The 18,776-nt window shown below is 28.5% G+C and overlaps 1 protein-coding gene and 1 long non-coding RNA gene across 2 annotated transcripts; one reads left to right on the top strand and one right to left on the bottom strand.

The window, feature by feature from the left end:
• Positions 1 to 5,633: 5,633 nt before the first annotated feature.
• Positions 5,634 to 6,252, top strand: LOC133038892 (uncharacterized). The gene is made up of 2 exons (XR_009688484.1): positions 5,634 to 5,793; positions 6,019 to 6,252. It is a non-coding gene; the product is annotated as an uncharacterized LOC133038892 (long non-coding RNA).
• Positions 6,253 to 16,625: 10,373 nt separating this feature from the next.
• On the bottom strand, positions 16,626 to 18,509 carry LOC115695624 (peptidyl-prolyl cis-trans isomerase FKBP12). The gene is made up of 5 exons (XM_030622678.2): positions 18,335 to 18,509; positions 18,210 to 18,243; positions 18,065 to 18,126; positions 17,726 to 17,778; positions 16,626 to 16,999 (listed from the first exon to the last, which is right to left on the bottom strand). Exons 1-5 carry the CDS (start codon positions 18,420 to 18,422, stop codon positions 16,898 to 16,900), a joined length of 339 nt encoding a protein of 112 aa, XP_030478538.2. The 5' UTR covers positions 18,423 to 18,509; the 3' UTR covers positions 16,626 to 16,897.
• Between the last annotated feature and the right edge of the window lie 267 nt (positions 18,510 to 18,776).

The raw sequence follows: 18,776 nt of genomic DNA, 5'->3' as shown, positions 1-18,776 counted from the left end.
TCTACAGTTTGCATATTTGAAAACGTTAGAGAAATGAGTAAATGCTTTCTTCTTTCTTTCTTTTAGTGGACTTAAACTAATTTGTGACTTATTAGAGTGAGTTTAATTAGTGGACTATGATCTTTATAATTAAAATATATATATAACTTTTTTGAAAAAAAAAATTCTTATTTATATCTTACAAAAATTTCACTTCACAAAGCAATAATTTTTCATAGAAGAAATATAACATTCAGCAAAGTCAGTACGAAAGCAACTTATTCTTGTATATTTGTGGCTATACAAGAAGATTTTATGAGACCAAGTATATTACTCATTATGTAAAATTTGTTAGCAATGAAATTATTTTCACAATATAAATATATATGTATAAATATATTTATATATATATATCGGTGGAAAAGAAAATTATTAAGAATTATTAATATATATATATAAATATATTTATTTGATTTTTCCTTAATCTACAGTGGAAGTTATTGATTGTGATCTCTATAAAGAGCAGAATAAAATTTAAAAAAAAAAATAAAAAAAAAGTCATAGTTAGTAAAGTTCAGGAGCTTTCATGAATTACAATTAATTTTATTTTTTTTTAATATGATAGTATGATATATTTTCTTTTTAATTTTATGATAACAAAGTATTTTTTTTATCCCCAAAATTGAAATTGGTGAACTTTCTTTTTACGATACATCGTGGTTCTTTGAACACAAAATAATGTTTACCACCTCTTGAATTTTTTTTTCTTGGTTACTTTTTCTCCCATTCTTAATATGTCTTTTATTTTGATGGTTAAAGAGTAGCAAGGTTTGGATAATTTGAGTCATCATGATGTTTGCTTCTAAAAGCATTTCCTCATACTAATTAAAGGAGATATATAACACATGTGTGGATAAGTTGAGTTGTTCTCATTTTTTTTTTTTTGTTTAATTTTAAATACATGTATTCTATGTTATTTCAATCATCTTCTTTATTTGTCACAAATAACTACATTTTTGTTTACATATTTGTAAATACCAAATTTTATTTTTTAAATCCTATCATTCTATCATGTTACTTTTTTGTAATAATTCTAACATCACAATGTCATATTTTATATTGTACCACTGAATTAATACTAAAAAAAATAACAAATATTGTGCAATACCGCGCGAAGCGCGGCTTAGTTCTCTAGTTTTTCATATAAAGAATTGAAAAAACTAGAGGGAAATCACCCTCCTTACCATATTTTCTATTTTTTTCTAACTTTAGTAAGGTTTTTTTTTTCCTAATTCATTTTTATATTTATTTAAGTTTTTTTTTATACATCAAAATTATTTTTTCTAATAGTAAGTATATATATCTTGGTGTTGATTTCTTTATTTTTTTTCATATATCGTATTTTGGTTTTAATACTCTGTTTGTCCTTGTTTTCATTCGATTGTAGTTCTGAATTTGTTAATCTTGTCATTGCTAATTGTTTGATTGTTTAAAGTTTAGCTATTTTAATTCTGCACATTTAGTCGTAATTTTTCCACAGTTTCTTATTTTCTTCAATATGATTTTTCTTACTCTAAAGATCCAAAAACTGGGTTTTAATTTGTTCTAAGAGCACCATTGCTTGGCCCCACCTTCACTTTTAGAGCATTATTGTGGGACACTAAAGTGTCTAGCACCTTTATAACATATCACAATCTGAACTCAACGACCTCAACTTAGTTTCCATTGAGAAATTACAAGAACCAAGTATTTGCGAGATGGAAGAAAAAGATATAGATATGATCAATGTGAATCCAAATTGGATGACACTGATCATGAACTATTTATTGAATGGAGAACTTCCATCAAACAAGAATGTGGCGAGAAAGCTCATGTATAAAATACCGAGATACACAATTTTCAAGGAAAAAATATATTGTAGAGGATATTCTATGCCATTGCATTGATGTATGTTACTAACAGAAGTCGAGAATATCATAAAAGAAATTCACGAAGGTTTTTGCAGGGACCACACAAGTTGGCAAAGCTTGTCAAAGTAAATAATCCTTTAAGGATATTACTGGCTGGCAATCAACAAAGATGCACATGAGCTCGTAAACAAATGCGACAAATGCCAGAGATATTTACACATCCCAAGGATCCCACCTACGGAGTTTTGCATGATGATCGCCTTACCCATTTATTATTTGGGGAATAGATTTGATTGGATCATTATTCACGAGGCAAGGAGGAGTGAAGTATGCAGTTGTAGCTATAGATTTCTTCACTAAATTGACCAAGGAAGAACCATTCGTTACTATCACTTCAAAAAAAGTCTTAGACTTTATGGTCAAAAGTATAATATGCTGATTCAATATTCCCATTAAGATAGTATCAGACACTCTAAGCTTTCTCTACACCATTAATTGAGAAGAAGAAAAAGAAAATGAGAAAAGGATGTTGTTGAGTGAACTAAGAAGAATAAGAAAAAATGAATAGTTAAAAGAACTAATAACACAACTATAACATCAATATTTAAAAATCTCATTTTTTTTATTTTTTATTTTTTGAAAAAACTAACCGATTATCGAACATTTTTAAGCACTCCTACTGCTTATGTTGTTGGGTTTTATGCCCTAAATAAAACTCTTCTCAATCTGATTACTTATCAATATAAGAAATTTGAAGTGATTTATGTTTGCATGAGTTTTACATGCTAATGGTTTAATATGTTTATTACTTTTACACACAAAATCAGTTAAATCCAGATCATATGTTTATTCACAATTACAGTATCGTTAACACAGTGGAATGTGATTGTGATCATATGAATCAAAAGAATAAGTCCCTATATCATCAGTGTTTTGGATTTACACTAATGTGATAATCAGCGATGATGTGTACTTACACTTAGAGTAAGTGTTATGTTCTTTCAAGGACATTAGTAAAGTATACTAGTTTCGAATATATGGAGTATACATTGGATTGGACCGATATTGCAACTAAGTTAAGATATTACAAACTTACCGTTATATATCTTTCCAAGTCAATATCAGTAGTTGATCTTAAGATTAAAAGAATCTAAATCCCGATATGCTTAGGCTCAACTCAAGAGTGTTATTCATGTTCTTTGATTTATTAGTTAAGCCTACTTTTGGGTCAGGGTGATACGTATATTTTGGGAACATGATAGTATGATTGAGTGGGAGTGCTGAACATAAATATGGAATCTATAGCTTCTACTGGTGTATAGAAGTCAAGTGATGATTCCCTTCGAGCTTAGAAAATAGAAGTAAATGGATGAGCTCTTGTTTAACTAACTAATTATTAGATCACTAAACACCATTTACAGGTAGCTAAGTGTTTTAAGGGGCAAAATACATTGAGGGGTGAGAACGGTAAAATTATCCCATCTCGATGTAGATCATCTATATAGAGGATCTTTAAATCACAATAAGATTATAACAATGGTTAAATGAGATAGTATATCTATATCGTGGAACATATAATATGCTCTATATAAGTCTGAGAGTGCAATTCTAAGTTCTAAGAGTGGATTCAACGAAGAATTAATAAGTAGGAATTTACTTGGTAAATTTGGTTCACTTATTGGAAGCTCAGCATATAGATCCATATTCTAGTTGAGAACATTCTGCTTGTAAGACTCAATAATTGATTCGTGATTGGTCAATTATAAATTCTAAAGTTAGACTATGTCTAATTTGTGAATTTTCACTAAGCAGGGGTGAAATTGTAAAGAAAAGAGATTCTATTATTAATGGACTTTATATGTCTAGTTAATAATTAAATTGCATGATAATATTATTTAATAATCTATTTTAGTTATTAAATAATTAGTTTTGGCATTTAAATGGTTAGAATTGGAAAATTGGCATTTTTGAGAAAATAGAAATAAAATTTGTTAAAACTGCAAAATCAAGTGGGGCCCATTCTATACACCTTGGTCGGCCACCTATTGTGGAATTTCAAATTAATATTTTCATTATTTTAATGCCAAATAATTCCTAACCTAAACCTAGTAGTTTCCTATAAATAGAAAGTGATGGCTCAGTCAAAATACAATACATTCATTAGTTATCTGACAGAATTTTTTTTTCTCTTCAGAAAAACTAAGTCTTCCCTATTCTCTTCTATTGGCCGAAATCCCTCTCTCTCTTTTCTCTTCATATATTTCGAACCCTAGTGAAAGAGTAAGTGCCCACACACAGCAAGCAGTAACTCAATCATAGATTGGAAGACTGTGAAGGATCAAACTCAAAGAGAAGGACTTTCGGGCTCAGATCTTGATAATACTCTGCGACAAAAAGGATACAAGGGTTAGAGATCTGAGTGGAAGGAGACATTAATTCCGCTGCATCAATGTAAGGTTTTCTTAACTTTATATGTGTTTATTTTATCGTTTTAGAAAGTTCATATTTAGGGTGTTAAACAACATACTTGTGAGTAGATCTAAGATCTTGGTAAAATAAAGTTCCAACATATGTGTACAATCTATTCAATCTCAGCATTTAAATCAATCACACACAATATCAAACTGTCCACATTAAATGCAGAACCGTCCATCAAGCGGGCAACATCCTTCCCCCATATATATTAGGGAAATTTACACCTATTACTGCCTTTTTCATTTTTTTTTTCATTTAACTGTCGCACGGAGTATATAACTTTTATACTTTTTTTTTTCTCTACTGTGTCAATTATTTTTACAATGTCTTTCATTCTTACTTTGACATGTTTATACTGTTCTTCTAAAGATTTGTTCTTCGTAGTCTTATATAAAATATGTATTATGCATTGTTGTCATATTTATGTTTTCATCATTTTATAATAATAATAATAAAATAGGAAATAATGAGTAGTTGTGTCTCCCCACATCAATTTAATTTTTTTTGTTTTATTAGAGTGATTGATTTTGACGTGAGATGTTACAACACACTACTCACTAAAGCAACCCTCTCATCAACTTTATTTATTTATTTATTTTTTTAATTTTAATTTTCTTTTTCATAAAACTCCCTTCATATTTCCTCTTTGCCTGTAGAAAAAAATCTGTTTCTCTCTATCCTTTATCCTTGTGTCTCTATTACTATAAGGCATAAGATATTGTTTAGTGCTTCACTAGCAAAACCCGCCTCCTAAACTCTTTCACTTACTCTCTTCTTTTCCTTTTCTCTCTCTATACGTTTCTTTTTTTTTTTCTTCTTGACTGTCCTTTTGCTGTAGTAAACCTGTTCACAAATATTTCTCTATCTCAACCTTTTCTCCATCTGTATATAAGGGGTTTAAAAGAAAAACTTAATTTGACATTGGTTTTTCTTTAGATCAGTGAAGATAGACAAGCATATATATAAAAGATGCAAACAGCCGAAAGAAAGTTCAAAAGTCTCACAAATCTGATAAGGTTTTTTTCTATTGTTCTTGTGTTGTTTTAAGAGTTTTTTCAAATTGATTATATTTCCTATTTTTTTTTCTTGCATGTTTTTTTTTTTTTGTTAGTCTTATTTTATAGTTTTCTGTTTGTTGCAAACAGCCGAAGAAAGTTCAAAAGTCTCCCAAATCTGATAAGGTTTTTTTCTATTGATCTTGTGTTGTTTTAAGAGTTTTTTCAAGTTGATTATATTTCTTATTTTTTTTTCTTGCATGTTTTTTTTTTTTTTGTTAGTCTTATTTTATAGTTTTCTGTTTGTTTGACTCTGTGTCTTGTTGTTGTTTTGGTTTTATTTTGTTAACTCTTAGGGAAAGAGTAAATTCCAAGTGAAGATTGTTCAATCAATTGATCTATTCGAAGACATAATTAGGAAAAGGGTTGTCGAGGTGTGTCATTTCATTATTTTAGTTTTAATATTTTTTTATGCCTGTTGTTTATGTTCTTAATTTTTATTTTTATTTTTTTTGTTGTAGTAGTGTTTTCTTATGTATTTTTATAGGATGGGAATCCAAGTACACCCGATCGAAATACTACCATTCCAAAGTTTTTTTATGCTTGGTTTCTTTTTTATAGGATTGTTGTTGATTTAGTAATTTTTTTCTCTTTGCCAGATTTTATGGTTTTTTCCTGGTGTTTCTATGATTCTGGTGTTGATTTGTCCGTCCCCAACCACGAAGGAGGTGCCGTTTGTGCTTTATTACTGTTAACAGTATAAAAGTAAATATTTTCGGTCTGGACATTATGAAAGAAAAAAAAAGGGGCTTGGACAGTAAAAAAGAAATTATTGTCGTGTGTCAGTATTATTGTAAAACTTGGAGAAAAAAACAGTATTTTTGTAAGTTTCCCTATATATTATTGTGCATAAATTTTTATAAATTAGATAAACCTTTTCCATATGGACTAATGATGCATTATTCAAGTGAAAGTTCATATTTTAATCCAAATTTAATTTTATATTTTTTACCTTTTAGAGCAAAATTTAATTTTATATTAGTCATTAAAAAAAATACTACTCAAGTTATTGAAGAAAAAAAAAAGTACTCAATATTTTTTTTAAAATTAAATAACAATATTTAAATATTTAGGTACCGTTTGGTAACATTTTTATTTTTTAATTTTTTAATCACTAAAATAAAGGTAGAATTTTGGTTTTTAAAAATTTTATTTTTGAAAAATAAAAATGCATTCTATAACCACTTTTTTTTTATTTTAAAAATAGAAAACAAAAATGTGTTCTGTAAAATTTATTTTTATTTTATTTTATTTAAGTCGGGTATGGGTCAGGCCCAAGTCTAGTCAGAGTCTAAAATATTGATTAAAAAAACTATTTAAAAAAATAATGAAAGTTACTTTTTTTTTTGTTTTCAAAATTTTAGAATTTTGATTTTTAATTAAAAAATTAAAAAGTGAAAAACAGTTTTATCGAACATGTTTTTGAAAAATATTTTCATGACTTTTCCAATTTTAGAAACAAAAAACCGATTAAAAAAATCTTACCAAGCGACACATTAATTTGCAATTTTAAGAATTTAATGAATTATAATAGCAAAGAGGCTTTTGGAAAAAAAAATAATAGCAAAGAGAAATATTTTGCAATTTTAAAGGAAAATTTATAGGGTATATTCACTTTTATTTTTTTTTACAAAAATGCTGTCAGACGGTATTTTTTACTGTGTATTTTATAAGTTTCAAATTACAGTATACTGAATTTATTTTTTAGTTTTTTTTTTTGTTTTAGTGTTGTTATACGGTTGTTTTCCATAATTTATTTTTTTAATGTCGATTTCACTGTTCTTGCTCCATCTTGCTGGAATTAATGATTGTTTTCTAGGTGTTCTCGTGGTGCTGTGGTGGTTCTATCCGTGTGAGTGGATGATGCTGGCTATAAAATACATTTCTTCTTCCTTCTCTATGGTTATTTTGTGGTTACTTTTTTATTTTGGTTCTCCTACAAATATATTTGACCAACTCATTAGAAAAAAAGTTTTGAAGTGTGTGGTTCTTTTATGTTTTTCTAAGTAGTTATATATGCTTATTGTTTTACATTTATTTTTGTGTTGTTTTAGCAGTTTTTTTGTTCCGATTTTTTAAGATTGGACTTGCAAATAACTGCTATTGCATTGAGTATTGAGGTTGTGCAGAACATTTTTTAATTTTTTTTAATCATGTTTTCCTTTCTTTTGTTTGATTTGTTTTAGTGTTGTTTTACAATTGTTTTGTTATGATTATTTATTTGACGTCGATTTTACTTTTTTTTCTCAATCTCACCGGAATTAATGGTTGTTTTCCGATTGTTCTGATGTTCATGTGGTGGTTCTGTCCATGGGTGTGGAAAATGAAAGCCTCATTTTTTTTTTGGTGTTTACGGTATAAAAAGAAAAAAAATTGGTCAAGACAGTATAAAAATAATTTCTACCGTGCGGTAATATTTTTGTAAATATTTAGCTAAAAGTCAATATTTTTTTTTGTAAGTTTTCCATTTTAAATGTACTTAATTATCCACCCATCAATGCCACAAAAATAATTATCGACCATTCAATTTCATTTCCAAAGAATTTGATATTGAAAAATATCAGCTTGCTTTTTTTTTTTTTCGATTCATAATATGCGGAAATCTTTGAGTAGAATATATTTTTATTTTTTTTTTGCAATGTATTTGAGTTGAAATCTTAATAACCGAGTACATAATAAATATAAATTGAATATTCAGAAAATAAATAAATATAAATTGATCCTAATTACTTCTAACCCAAGTTCTAATATAATATCTATAGACCCTTAAATCCTAATCCTACTAACGTTCAAATTTAATAATATCAATCGAACCCTAAATCCTAATCCTACTAACATTCTAATATCAACTACCATTCTTTATATATACCACACATACACATTTTTGATTTCACAACGTACACACCCATTCTTAATTTTAAAATTCTTTCCAAAGCAGAGAGTTTATTAGCAATGGCTCAATTCTTCCAACGATTGATGGCAAAGTTAAAGTACAAGAAGCATCACACAACAACAAAGTTTATCTCCATTTTCATCGGCGAAGAACAAAAACGATATGTCGTTCCAATTAAGTTGTTGTCGTCTAAATTTTTTGAAAACAATTTCAATGAAATCAAAGAGGCATTAATAAGTAATACTGGTGATGAACTGATCACTGTACCATGTTCTCCTCACATGTTCGAATCTATTTTGCACTTTCTTCAATCTCAAAAATCTGTTCTAGCTACTACGACTGCAGTTACTGATGGCATCACTCGTGAAGACTTCTTATTAGCATGGAAAAATTCTAATTTATATGATCATATTACAATTAAGACCTAAGTTCAAAGATTTTGATAAGAATTATTGTTTCTAGTTGTATAAGTATGAAGAAGAATCATCACCGTTGTAATTTTCTGGTACATTAAATTTTTAAAGAAATTTTATTGATTAATATTTTTATTTATTGTATTCAAGTTTACATATTCTTTCTTTTCACTTCACTAGCTATGTTGAATGACTGTATAACTAAAATTAGTTGACATAGAAAAATGAAAATAATTATCAATTGGCATAATTTAATTTTTATGCATTTCTGGCCATATACTTAATTTAAAAATTATAATCCTGAATTGCTAAAAAGAAATATAATATTAAAACTATTTTTATATACAAATAGCATTGATTCAAATCCCATTTTTCATATGAAGAATTGAAAAAACTAGAGGGAAATCACGCTCCCTACCCTACTTTCTATTTTTTTTCTAACTTTATAAGGTTTTTTTTCCTAATTCATTTTTATATTTATTTAAGTTTTTTTTATACATCAAAATTATTTTTTCTAATGGTAAGGTTTCACACTTTTATTTTCAATGCCAGCTATTATTCCACTAAAATTAAAACACAAATTACAAACCTAATTGCAACAATCTGGCTCGTAGAGGATATGTTGTGAATCTTTAACCCATTTTCTTTCTTTTATTTTATTGAGTGCAATCCAATCATAAACCCCTTTCTTTGATCACTGTAAGAGAGTTTTCGAATATTTATCATGTTCACTCTGAGTCCAGTTCTCAAGATAGTTAGCCTCCCTCTAGGATGAAATTCTTATGGGCTAGCTATCCATCCTGGAATAGTAGTTCTGGATAGTTGACTCCAGCTCAATCCTATCCGAAAGCATCTTTAGCAAGTGTTCCTGGTCCGCGAGTCCAGAAGCTCGTCCACGTTCCGAGGCCCTGATACTTAAGTTTACGTGGAGACTTCGCTCAACGAGAAGTTGGTTAAGTTAGTTATTTCTAACTAACTTAACAATCTCATTTCTTACAGCCATTGACTTTAGGATCTTGATCCTAAGCCTATAAATACCACCTTGTTTAGCTATTTTACATGACACAAAATAGAGATGAGATTGTGAGATTGAGATTTTGAAAGAGAAATGATTGAGAGGTAGAGAAAGATGTGCAGAGAAAAGAGAGAGATTGGATTTGGGTTTTGTAAGAAGAATCTTCTGTAGAGGAAGAAGATTCTTGAGTTTAAGTGTGAGAGTTGAAACACTTGGTGAGAACTCAAAAGAGAATCTCGTCTCGACTGTATTGTACCTATTTTTATTCAATCAATAAAGAAGGATTACGGTGGTGTTCCAAAACTAGAGTAGATTCATAGATATCATCGATCTATCGAACTTGAACAAGTATATATCTTGGTGTTGATTTCTTTATTTTTTTCATTTATCGTATTTTGGTTTTAATACTATGTTTGTCCTTGTTTTCATTCGATTGTAGTTCTGAATTTGTTAATCTTGTCATTGCTAATTGTTTGATTGTTTAAAGTTTAGCTATTTTAATTCTGCACATTTAGTCGTAATTTTTCCACACTTTCCTATTTTCTTCAATATGATTTTGCTTACTCTAAAGATCCAAAAACTGGGTTTTAATTTGTTCTAAGAGCACCATTGCTTGGCCCCACCTTTACTTTTAAAGCATTATTGTGGGGCACTAAAGTGTCTAGCACCTTTATAACATATCACAATCTGAACTCAACGACCTCAACTTAGTTTCCATTGAGAAATTACAAGAACCAAGTATTTGCGAGATGGAAGAAAAAGATATAGATATGATCAATGTGAATCCAAATTGGATGACACTGATCATGAACTATTTATTGAATGGAGAACTTCCATCAAACAAGAATGTGGCGAGAAAACTCATGTATAAAATACCGAGATACACAATTTTCAAGGAAAAATTATATCATAGAGGGTATTCTATGCCATTGCATTGATGTATGTTACTAACAGAAGTCGAGAATATCATAAAAGAAATTCATGAAGGTTTTTGCAAGGACCACACAGGTTGGCAAAGCTTGTCAAAGTAAATAATCCTTTAAGGATATTATTGGCTGGCAATCAACAAAGATGCACATGAGCTCGTAAACAAATGCGACAAATGCCAGAGATATTATCCCAAGAATCCCACCTACGGAGTTTTGCATGATGATCGCCTTACCCATTTGTTATTTGGGGAATAGATTTGATTGGATCATTATTCACGAGGCAAGGAGGAGTGAAGTATGCAGTTGTAGCTATAGATTTCTTCACTAAATTGACCAAGGAAGAACCATTCGTTACTATCACTTCAAAAAAAGTCTTAGACATTATGGTCAAAAGTATAATCTGCTGATTCGATATTCCCATTAAGATAGTATCAGACACTCTAAGCTTTCTCTACACCATTAATTGAGAAGAAGAAAAAGAAAATGAGAAAAGGATGTTGTTGAGTGAACTAATAAAAATAAAAAAAAATGAAAAAAAAAATGAAAAAAAAAATGAATAGTTAAAAGAACTAATAACACAACTATAACATCAATATTTAAAAATCATTTTTTTTTTTTTGAAAAATCTAGCCGATTATCGGACATTTTAATTTTAAGCACTCCTAATGCTTATGTGTACAATCTATTCAATCTCAGCATTTAAATCAATCACACACAATATCAAACTGTCCACATTAAATGCGGAACCGTCCATCAAGCGGGCAACATCCTTCCCCATATATATTATTGTGCATAAATTTTTATAAATTAGATAAACCTTTTCCATATGGACTAATGATGCATTATTCAAGTGAAAGTTCATATTTTAATCCAAATTTAATTTTATATTTTTACCTTTGAGAGCAAAATTTAATTTTATATTAGTCATTAAAAAAAACACTACTCAAGTTATTGAAGAAAAAAAAAAGTACTCAATATTTTTTTTTAAAATTAAATAACAATATTTAAATATTTAAGTACCGTTTGGTAACATTTTATTTTTTAATTTTTTAATCACAAAAATAAAGGTAGAATTTTTGTTTTTAAAAATTTTATTTTTGAAAATTAAAAATGCATTCTATAACCACTTTTGTTTTTTTTTTAATTTTAAAAATAGAAAATAAAAATATATGTTCTGTAAAACTTATTTTTATTTTATTTTATTTATTTTAGATCGGGTATGGGTCAGGCCCAAGTCTGGTCAGAGTCTAAAATATTGATTAAAAAAATATTTAAAAAAATAATGAAAGTGCTTTTTTTTTTTGTTTTCAAAATTTTAGAATTTTGATTTTTAATTAAAAAATTAAAAAGTGAAAAACAGTTTTATAGAATATGTTTTTGAAAAAAAATTTCATGACTTTTCCAATTTTAGAAACAAAAAACCGATTAAAAAAATCTTACCAAGCGACACATTAATTTGCAATTTTAAGAATTTAATGAATTATAATAGCAAAGAGGCTTTTGGAAAAAAAAAATAATAGCAGAGAAATATTTTGCAATTTTAAAGGAAAATTTATAGGGTATATTGACTTTTATCCTTTTTTTACAAAAATACTGTCAGACGGTATTTTTTACTGTGTGTTTTATAAGTTTCAAATTGCAGTATACTGAATTTATTTATTAGTTTTTTTTTGTTTTAGTGTTATTATACGGTTGTTTTCCATAATTTATTTTTTTAATGTCGATTTCACTGTTCTTGCTCCATCTTGCTGGAATTAATGATTGTTTTCTAGGTGTTCTCGTGGTACTGTGGTGGTTCTATCCGTGTGTGTGGATGATGAAGGCTATAAAATACATTTCTTCTTCCTTCTCTATGGTTATTTTGTGGTTATTTTTTTATTTTGGTTCTGCTACAAATATATTTGACCAGCTCATTAGAAAAAAAGTTTTGAGGTGTGTGGTTCTTTTATGTTTTTCTAAGTGGTTATATATGCTTATTGTTTTACATTTATTTTTGTGTTGTTTTAGCAATTTTTTTGTTCCGATTTTTTAAGATTGGACTTGCAAATAACTGCTATTGCATTGAGTATTGAGGTTGTGCAGAACATTTTTTAATTTTTTTTAATCATGTTTTCCTTTCTTTTGTTTGATTTGTTTTAGTGTTGTTTTACAATTGTTTTGTCATGATTATTTATTTGACGTCGATTTCACTTTTTTTTCTCAATCTCACAGGAATTAATGGTTGTTTTCCGATTGTTTTGATGTTCCTGGTTCTGTCCATGGGTGTGGAAAATGAAAGCCTCATTTTTTTTTTGGTGTTTATGGTATAAAAAAAAAAAAAATTGGTCAAGACAGTATAAAAATAATTTCTACCGTGTGACAATATTTTTGTAAATATTTAGCTAAAGTCAATATTTTTTTGTAAGTTTTCCATTTTAAATGTACTTAATTATCCACCCATCAATGCCACAAAAATAATTATCGACCATTCAATTTCATTTCCAAAGAATTTGATATTGAAAAATATCAGCTTGCTTTTTTTTTTCGATTCATAATATGCGGAAATCTTTGAGTTGAATATATATATATATATATATATATATTTGCAATGTATTGGAGTTGAAATCTTAATAACCGAGTACATAATAAATATAAATTGAATATTCAGATAATAAATAAATAAATATAAATTGAATATTCAGAAAATAAATAAATATAATTTGATCCTAATTACTAATTCTAACCCAAGTCCTAATATAATATCTATATATCGACCCTTGAATCCTAATCCTACTAACGTTCAAATTTAATAATATCTATCCAACCCTAAATCCTAATCCTACTAACATTCTAATATCAACTACCATTATTTATATATACCACACATACACATTTTTGATTTCACAAACGTACACACCCATTCTTAATTTTAAAATTCTTTCCAAAGCAAAGAGTTTATTAGCAATGGCTCAATTCTTCCAACGATTGATGGCAAAGTTAAAGTACAAGAAGCATCACACAACAACAAAGTTCATCTCCATTTTCATTGGCGAAGAACAAAAACGATATGTCGTTCCAATTAAGTTGTTGTCATCTAAATTTTTTGAAAAGAATTTCAATGAAATCAAAGAGGCATTAATAAGTAATACTCGTGATGAACTGATCACTGTACCTTGTTCTTCTCACATGTTTGAATCTATTTTACACTTTCTTCAATCTCAAAAGTCTGTTTTAGCTACTACAACTGCAGTTACTGATGGCGTCACTGGTGAAGACTTTTTATTAGCATGGAAAAATTCTAATTTATATGATCACATTACAATTAAGACCTAGGTTGATAAGAATCTTGTATGTATAATTATGAAAGAGAATTGTTTTATTTTTTTGGTACATGTATAAATATGTAAAGAAATTTTGTTAATTAATATTTTTATTTATTGTATTCAAGTTTACGTTCTTTCTTTTGTCTTCACTATGTTGAATGACTATATAGCTAAAAATCAGTTGACATAGAAAATGAAAATAGTTATCATTGGCATAATTTAAAAATTATAATCTTGAATTGCTAAAAAGAGATATAATATTAAAACTATTTTTATAAGTCGTATTGATTCAAATCCCATTTTTCATATAAAAAATTGAAAAAACGAGAGGGAAATCACCCTTTTTACCATATTTTCTATTTTCTTTCAAATTTTAGGGGTTTTTTTTTTCTAATTCATTTTTATATTATTTAATTTTTTTTTTATACATCAAAATTATGTTTTTCCTAATTGTAGGGTTCGTAAGGTCAATCGCTTTGATAATAATTGTCGGAGCCAAATTTGAGATATGTAGTGAAGCTTTAACCCATTTTCATTCTTTTATTTTATTGTGTGAAATCCAATCATAAACACCTTTCTTTGATCACTCTAATTTTACAAAAAGAAAAAAGAGAAATAGAACTGTACCATTCTCTGCATTTATTAGATCGCATTTAATAATTTTAGGTCTATCCAAATTTGATCCAATTGTATATTGGATGTTAAATTTTACTATCCGATTCGATCTAATTAATTTCTGTCATCCAATCGATCCGACATCCAATGGATGTTGGATTGGATTGGTTCTATCTATTGAATGTATTTCATATATATTTATTGGTTTAGTTTGGGTTTATCCAAAATTCTAGACCTATAGTACTTTTTAGATTAGATCGGTTCCATCAAATATTTTAGGTCTAGTATATATTGGATTGGATTGGATCCATCCAATCCAGAAAAAAGTGTAAAATTTTAATATAAATTTTCATATATACGTATATATCTTACGTATAATATTATAAAATCTAATTATTCATCCAAACTAAATAAAAATAATTAGTAGTTCGATTGGATGCGGATGTATTGGATTTTTAGACACCTCATCTAACATCCGATCCAATTGGATATTTAAAAATAACATCCAATCCGATCCGATCACAATTGGATATCTAATATTTGGCTGTCGGTTGTCATTATTAGATTGGATCGATTTATGCACACCCCATCCTCCCTTGCCTTGTGACCTAGGATCCCAGTCTTCCATTTTTTAGCTTTTAAAAAATTTCTGATCGAGCTACTCGGCTATCTCTGGTTCTTTCGAAGAAGGTTCTACTTTTTTTTCCTTAAAAGAGTAGAAATTTCAATAACCGTAAATTACTTGAATACCATATTTTTTGGTAGCAATTGAAAAATCAATTTTTTCGATTAATTAATCAAAAACTGTGAACAAACTACAACATTTTGGTGGCGTTTGGTAATACTTTTTTAATCAGTTTTTTGTTTTTAAAATTGAAAAAGTGAAAATATTTTTCAAAAACATGTTCTATAAAACTGTTTTTACTTTTCAATTTTTTAATTGAGAATCAAAATTTTAAAAACAAAAGAAAATCATTTTCTATATTTTTTTAAACAGCTTTTTTTTTTTTTTTTTTTTCTGAATCAATATTTTGGACTTCGATCACACTCGGATCTAAGTCCTCCCAGGGCCCTAGCACTGAACCCGTCCTCTGACATTAACCCGAATTCGACGCCGAACCTAGACCCGACGTAAATAAAATCAAAAAATAAAAATGAAAATAAACTTTACAGAGCAAACTTTTATTTTCAGTTTTTAAAATTGAAAATCAAAAGTGGTTACCGAACGCATTTTTGTTTTTGAAAAACAAAATTTTTAAAAACGAAAATTTTACTTTCATTTTGTGATTAAAAAATTAAAAAACAAAAGTGTTACCAAACGACACATTTGTTAAGTGATTTTTTTTTTTTAAAAGAAAGTGAATATCATTTTGGACTCTGTGTTTTGTAAAATTATCAATTGGACCTTCTGTTTTATTAAATGACAAAATAGACCCTGTATTTTCTAAATGGTACAAATAGAATCCTGAATTGATTTTTTGTCAAAATAAAATTTAATTATAATCTGATATAAAAGTGCTATGACAAAACTGTTTATATTTTTTGTATCTATTCGTACTAGATATTGTCTTCAAATTAGTTATATTAAAAAAAAAAAGTTGTCAAAAATTAAACTTAGGATACTATTTTTACCATTTTAAAAAATACAAGATCCGTTTTATCATTTAACAAAACGCAAAGTCCAATTGGTAACTTTTGCAATACGCATGATTCAAAATAGTATTTACCTAAAAATAAAAAAAAAAATAAGTTCCAAACATAATTTATGTGTTTTCCATTTTCTTCGAGCAATCTATGATTTTGCTTACTCCTAAACATCCAAACACTTGGTTTTAGTTTGTTCTAGAGCACCACTGCTCGACCCCACCTTTACTTTTAAGCCAATCATTATTTAGAAAGAAAAAAAAAATACATTTCTTTGAAGTGTGCAATATTTTAGGAATTCATATATTTCTTTAATTTTTGAGATGTTTTTATCATCCTAAATTCCAAAAATATAGAAAACATGTGTTGTACAATAGAAGCATAGAGTTTAGATATTTGGGTGTCAAGTAAGCATAGTTTCCTCAATCAAATCATGTATCCCAACTACAACACCACACAATAAGACTGCTTTTAAGGAACAAATTCAGTCTGCAGTAAAGATGAGAAAATAGTGAGAATACATTTACTCAAAGGAGAAGGGTTGACTTATAAGTACTCATCAAGCAAGCCTCCAAAGATATTATTATTCGTATCACATAATAATAATTTAGATACGTTTGGCAAGAACACAATAAGTTGTTCTGCATAGCTTTTTACTGTCCAAATTTCACTCCACCTTGAGGACTTCGATCTCGAAAACCAAAGAAGAATTTGGTTGTATTCCCCATGCAGGAAATGCACTTGGACCATAAGCATAATCCGGAGTGCACTGCAATCCCATCAAAGAAAACATAAGATGCAAGAAAGCTCATTCTTACAATAATGAATTTTCAATGCAAAATCAAATTGAAAGAAAAAGCAAAGCTAAGGGGGGTTTAATGGCAGCACTTTGTACATCCTTACAAACTTGAAATATGGAAGCAGAAAGAGGAAAGAATCGAAACTAAAATCAAAATAAAAATCGATCATGCTTTGTGGAGCACTGAGGGAATTGAGTTCTGCTAATTTCATGAATATATTCGAGTCAAGAAGCAAAAGCAGTGATATGCTAGATACACTTAACCAAATTTAGAAACATATACAAGTGTAACAAGACATGTACAAAACATAAAAAATTGAGTACGTGACTTCTACGGATGTGTTCTTTACTAAGAGATTGCAAGATCTCCTAGACTCCTGCTAATGCAGTGCAGACCACACAAGTCAGCTGCATGATTAGAAACTATTTCCATGGGCCACTTTATCTACTGAATAGAAAATGTGGAATCATATTTTCTGAAACCAAGAAAATTGTTTAAGTCTGTCAAAACTCAAAACATATTTCCTCCCAAAAGATTTCCTATTTTACTAATTCTTTTTTATTTATCAAAACACTCCAATATCCATCTACTTTCTGGCACAACTATTTCACTTAAAATCACTTCTAATCTATATTATTTTGTGCTTAGCACATCATAAAACATAGATACAGTTATCATAAAAATTGATATATTACCCGCAGGCGAGCAACTTCTCCCACTTGCATTCCAAGAACACCTTCATCCCATCCTGCAATTGTCAGCAAAGAAGAGAATTAGAATAAAAGGGAAGGATATCTAAACTTTTCACATCCACAAAAAAATCCTAGACAGAAAAAAAACCAATTCAAAAATCCAAGATTTACCAAACCAACTTAAGAATATCAAAAGACATAATGATTTTCAAAACTAATCCATTTCCATTTTCCAGTACTAAAAATTATAGCAATCACACAATATCATTTTTCATTCTTGTAACACTGAGTATACCATAGCCAAAACAAGTAAACTAATTTATTTATTAATTATTTGTTTACCTTTTATAACAGAACCTTGGCCAATTGTAAATGCAAAAGGCTCCTGCCCAGGATCTTTAGTGCTAAGAAAACCAATTAAAACTAAAATTAGTTCAATTTTCCCCAAAAAAAAAAATAAACATCCAAAACAAAAACCACTTCTTACCTCCAAAACTTCTGGGAGAGATCACCATTTTTGCCTAAAGAAAATGAAAAATGCATATCAAGCCCCATAAGCATAACATCGATCAATTAATGAAGTAATGGATATGAAAGAAATTAGGGGCTAACCATAACCAGTGCAGTGAACAGTGACCTTGCGACCAGGTACGGGCTTGGGTCCAGTTCCAGGCCTAAGAATTTCCTTCTCTACTCCCATTGTTTGTCCCTGTCTTTTTCTCGTCGCCGCTCTTCTTAAGTTAGGGATTTTATGGCTCGGAAATTTTGACTATTATATATGCTTTTATCTTTCCAATAATACCCTTGGCATGATGAAGTTTTAGTAGGGGACTGGCCGTTTGACACAGCTTTTGGAAAAATTAAAAGTTATTTTTTTTAAAAAAAAAATTATCATTTTTATTAATTGCAATCCATAGTGATTACATGATTAAAATTTGGAGTAATATCAGTACTCCTAATAATACGATTAGCAACTAAATAGGATGCTCGAACTAAGAAGTGAGCAACACTATTTGCAGAACGTCTAATAAAATTGACATAAACATATCTCAAA

The sequence above is a fragment of the Cannabis sativa genome, chromosome 6 (genome assembly GCF_029168945.1).
Source record: "Cannabis sativa cultivar Pink pepper isolate KNU-18-1 chromosome 6, ASM2916894v1, whole genome shotgun sequence".
Classification (NCBI taxonomy): domain Eukaryota; kingdom Viridiplantae; phylum Streptophyta; class Magnoliopsida; order Rosales; family Cannabaceae; genus Cannabis; species Cannabis sativa.
This window is presented reverse-complemented; position numbering and strand designations above follow the sequence as displayed.

What these genes read in the sequence shown, in the direction of transcription:
- LOC115695624 (XM_030622678.2), bottom strand. Translation starts at nt 18,422, where the DNA reads ATGGGAGTAGAGAAGGAAATTCTTAGGCCTGGAACTGGACCCAAGCCC. An exon ending in TGTTCACTGCACTGGTTATG is followed by an intron (nt 18,244 to 18,334) that starts GTTAGCCCCTAA and finishes CATTTTCTTTAG; the next exon opens with GCAAAAATGGTGATCTCTCC. An exon ending in CCAAGGTTCTGTTATAAAAG is followed by an intron (nt 17,779 to 18,064) that starts GTAAACAAATAA and finishes TGACAATTGCAG; the next exon opens with GATGGGATGAAGGTGTTCTT.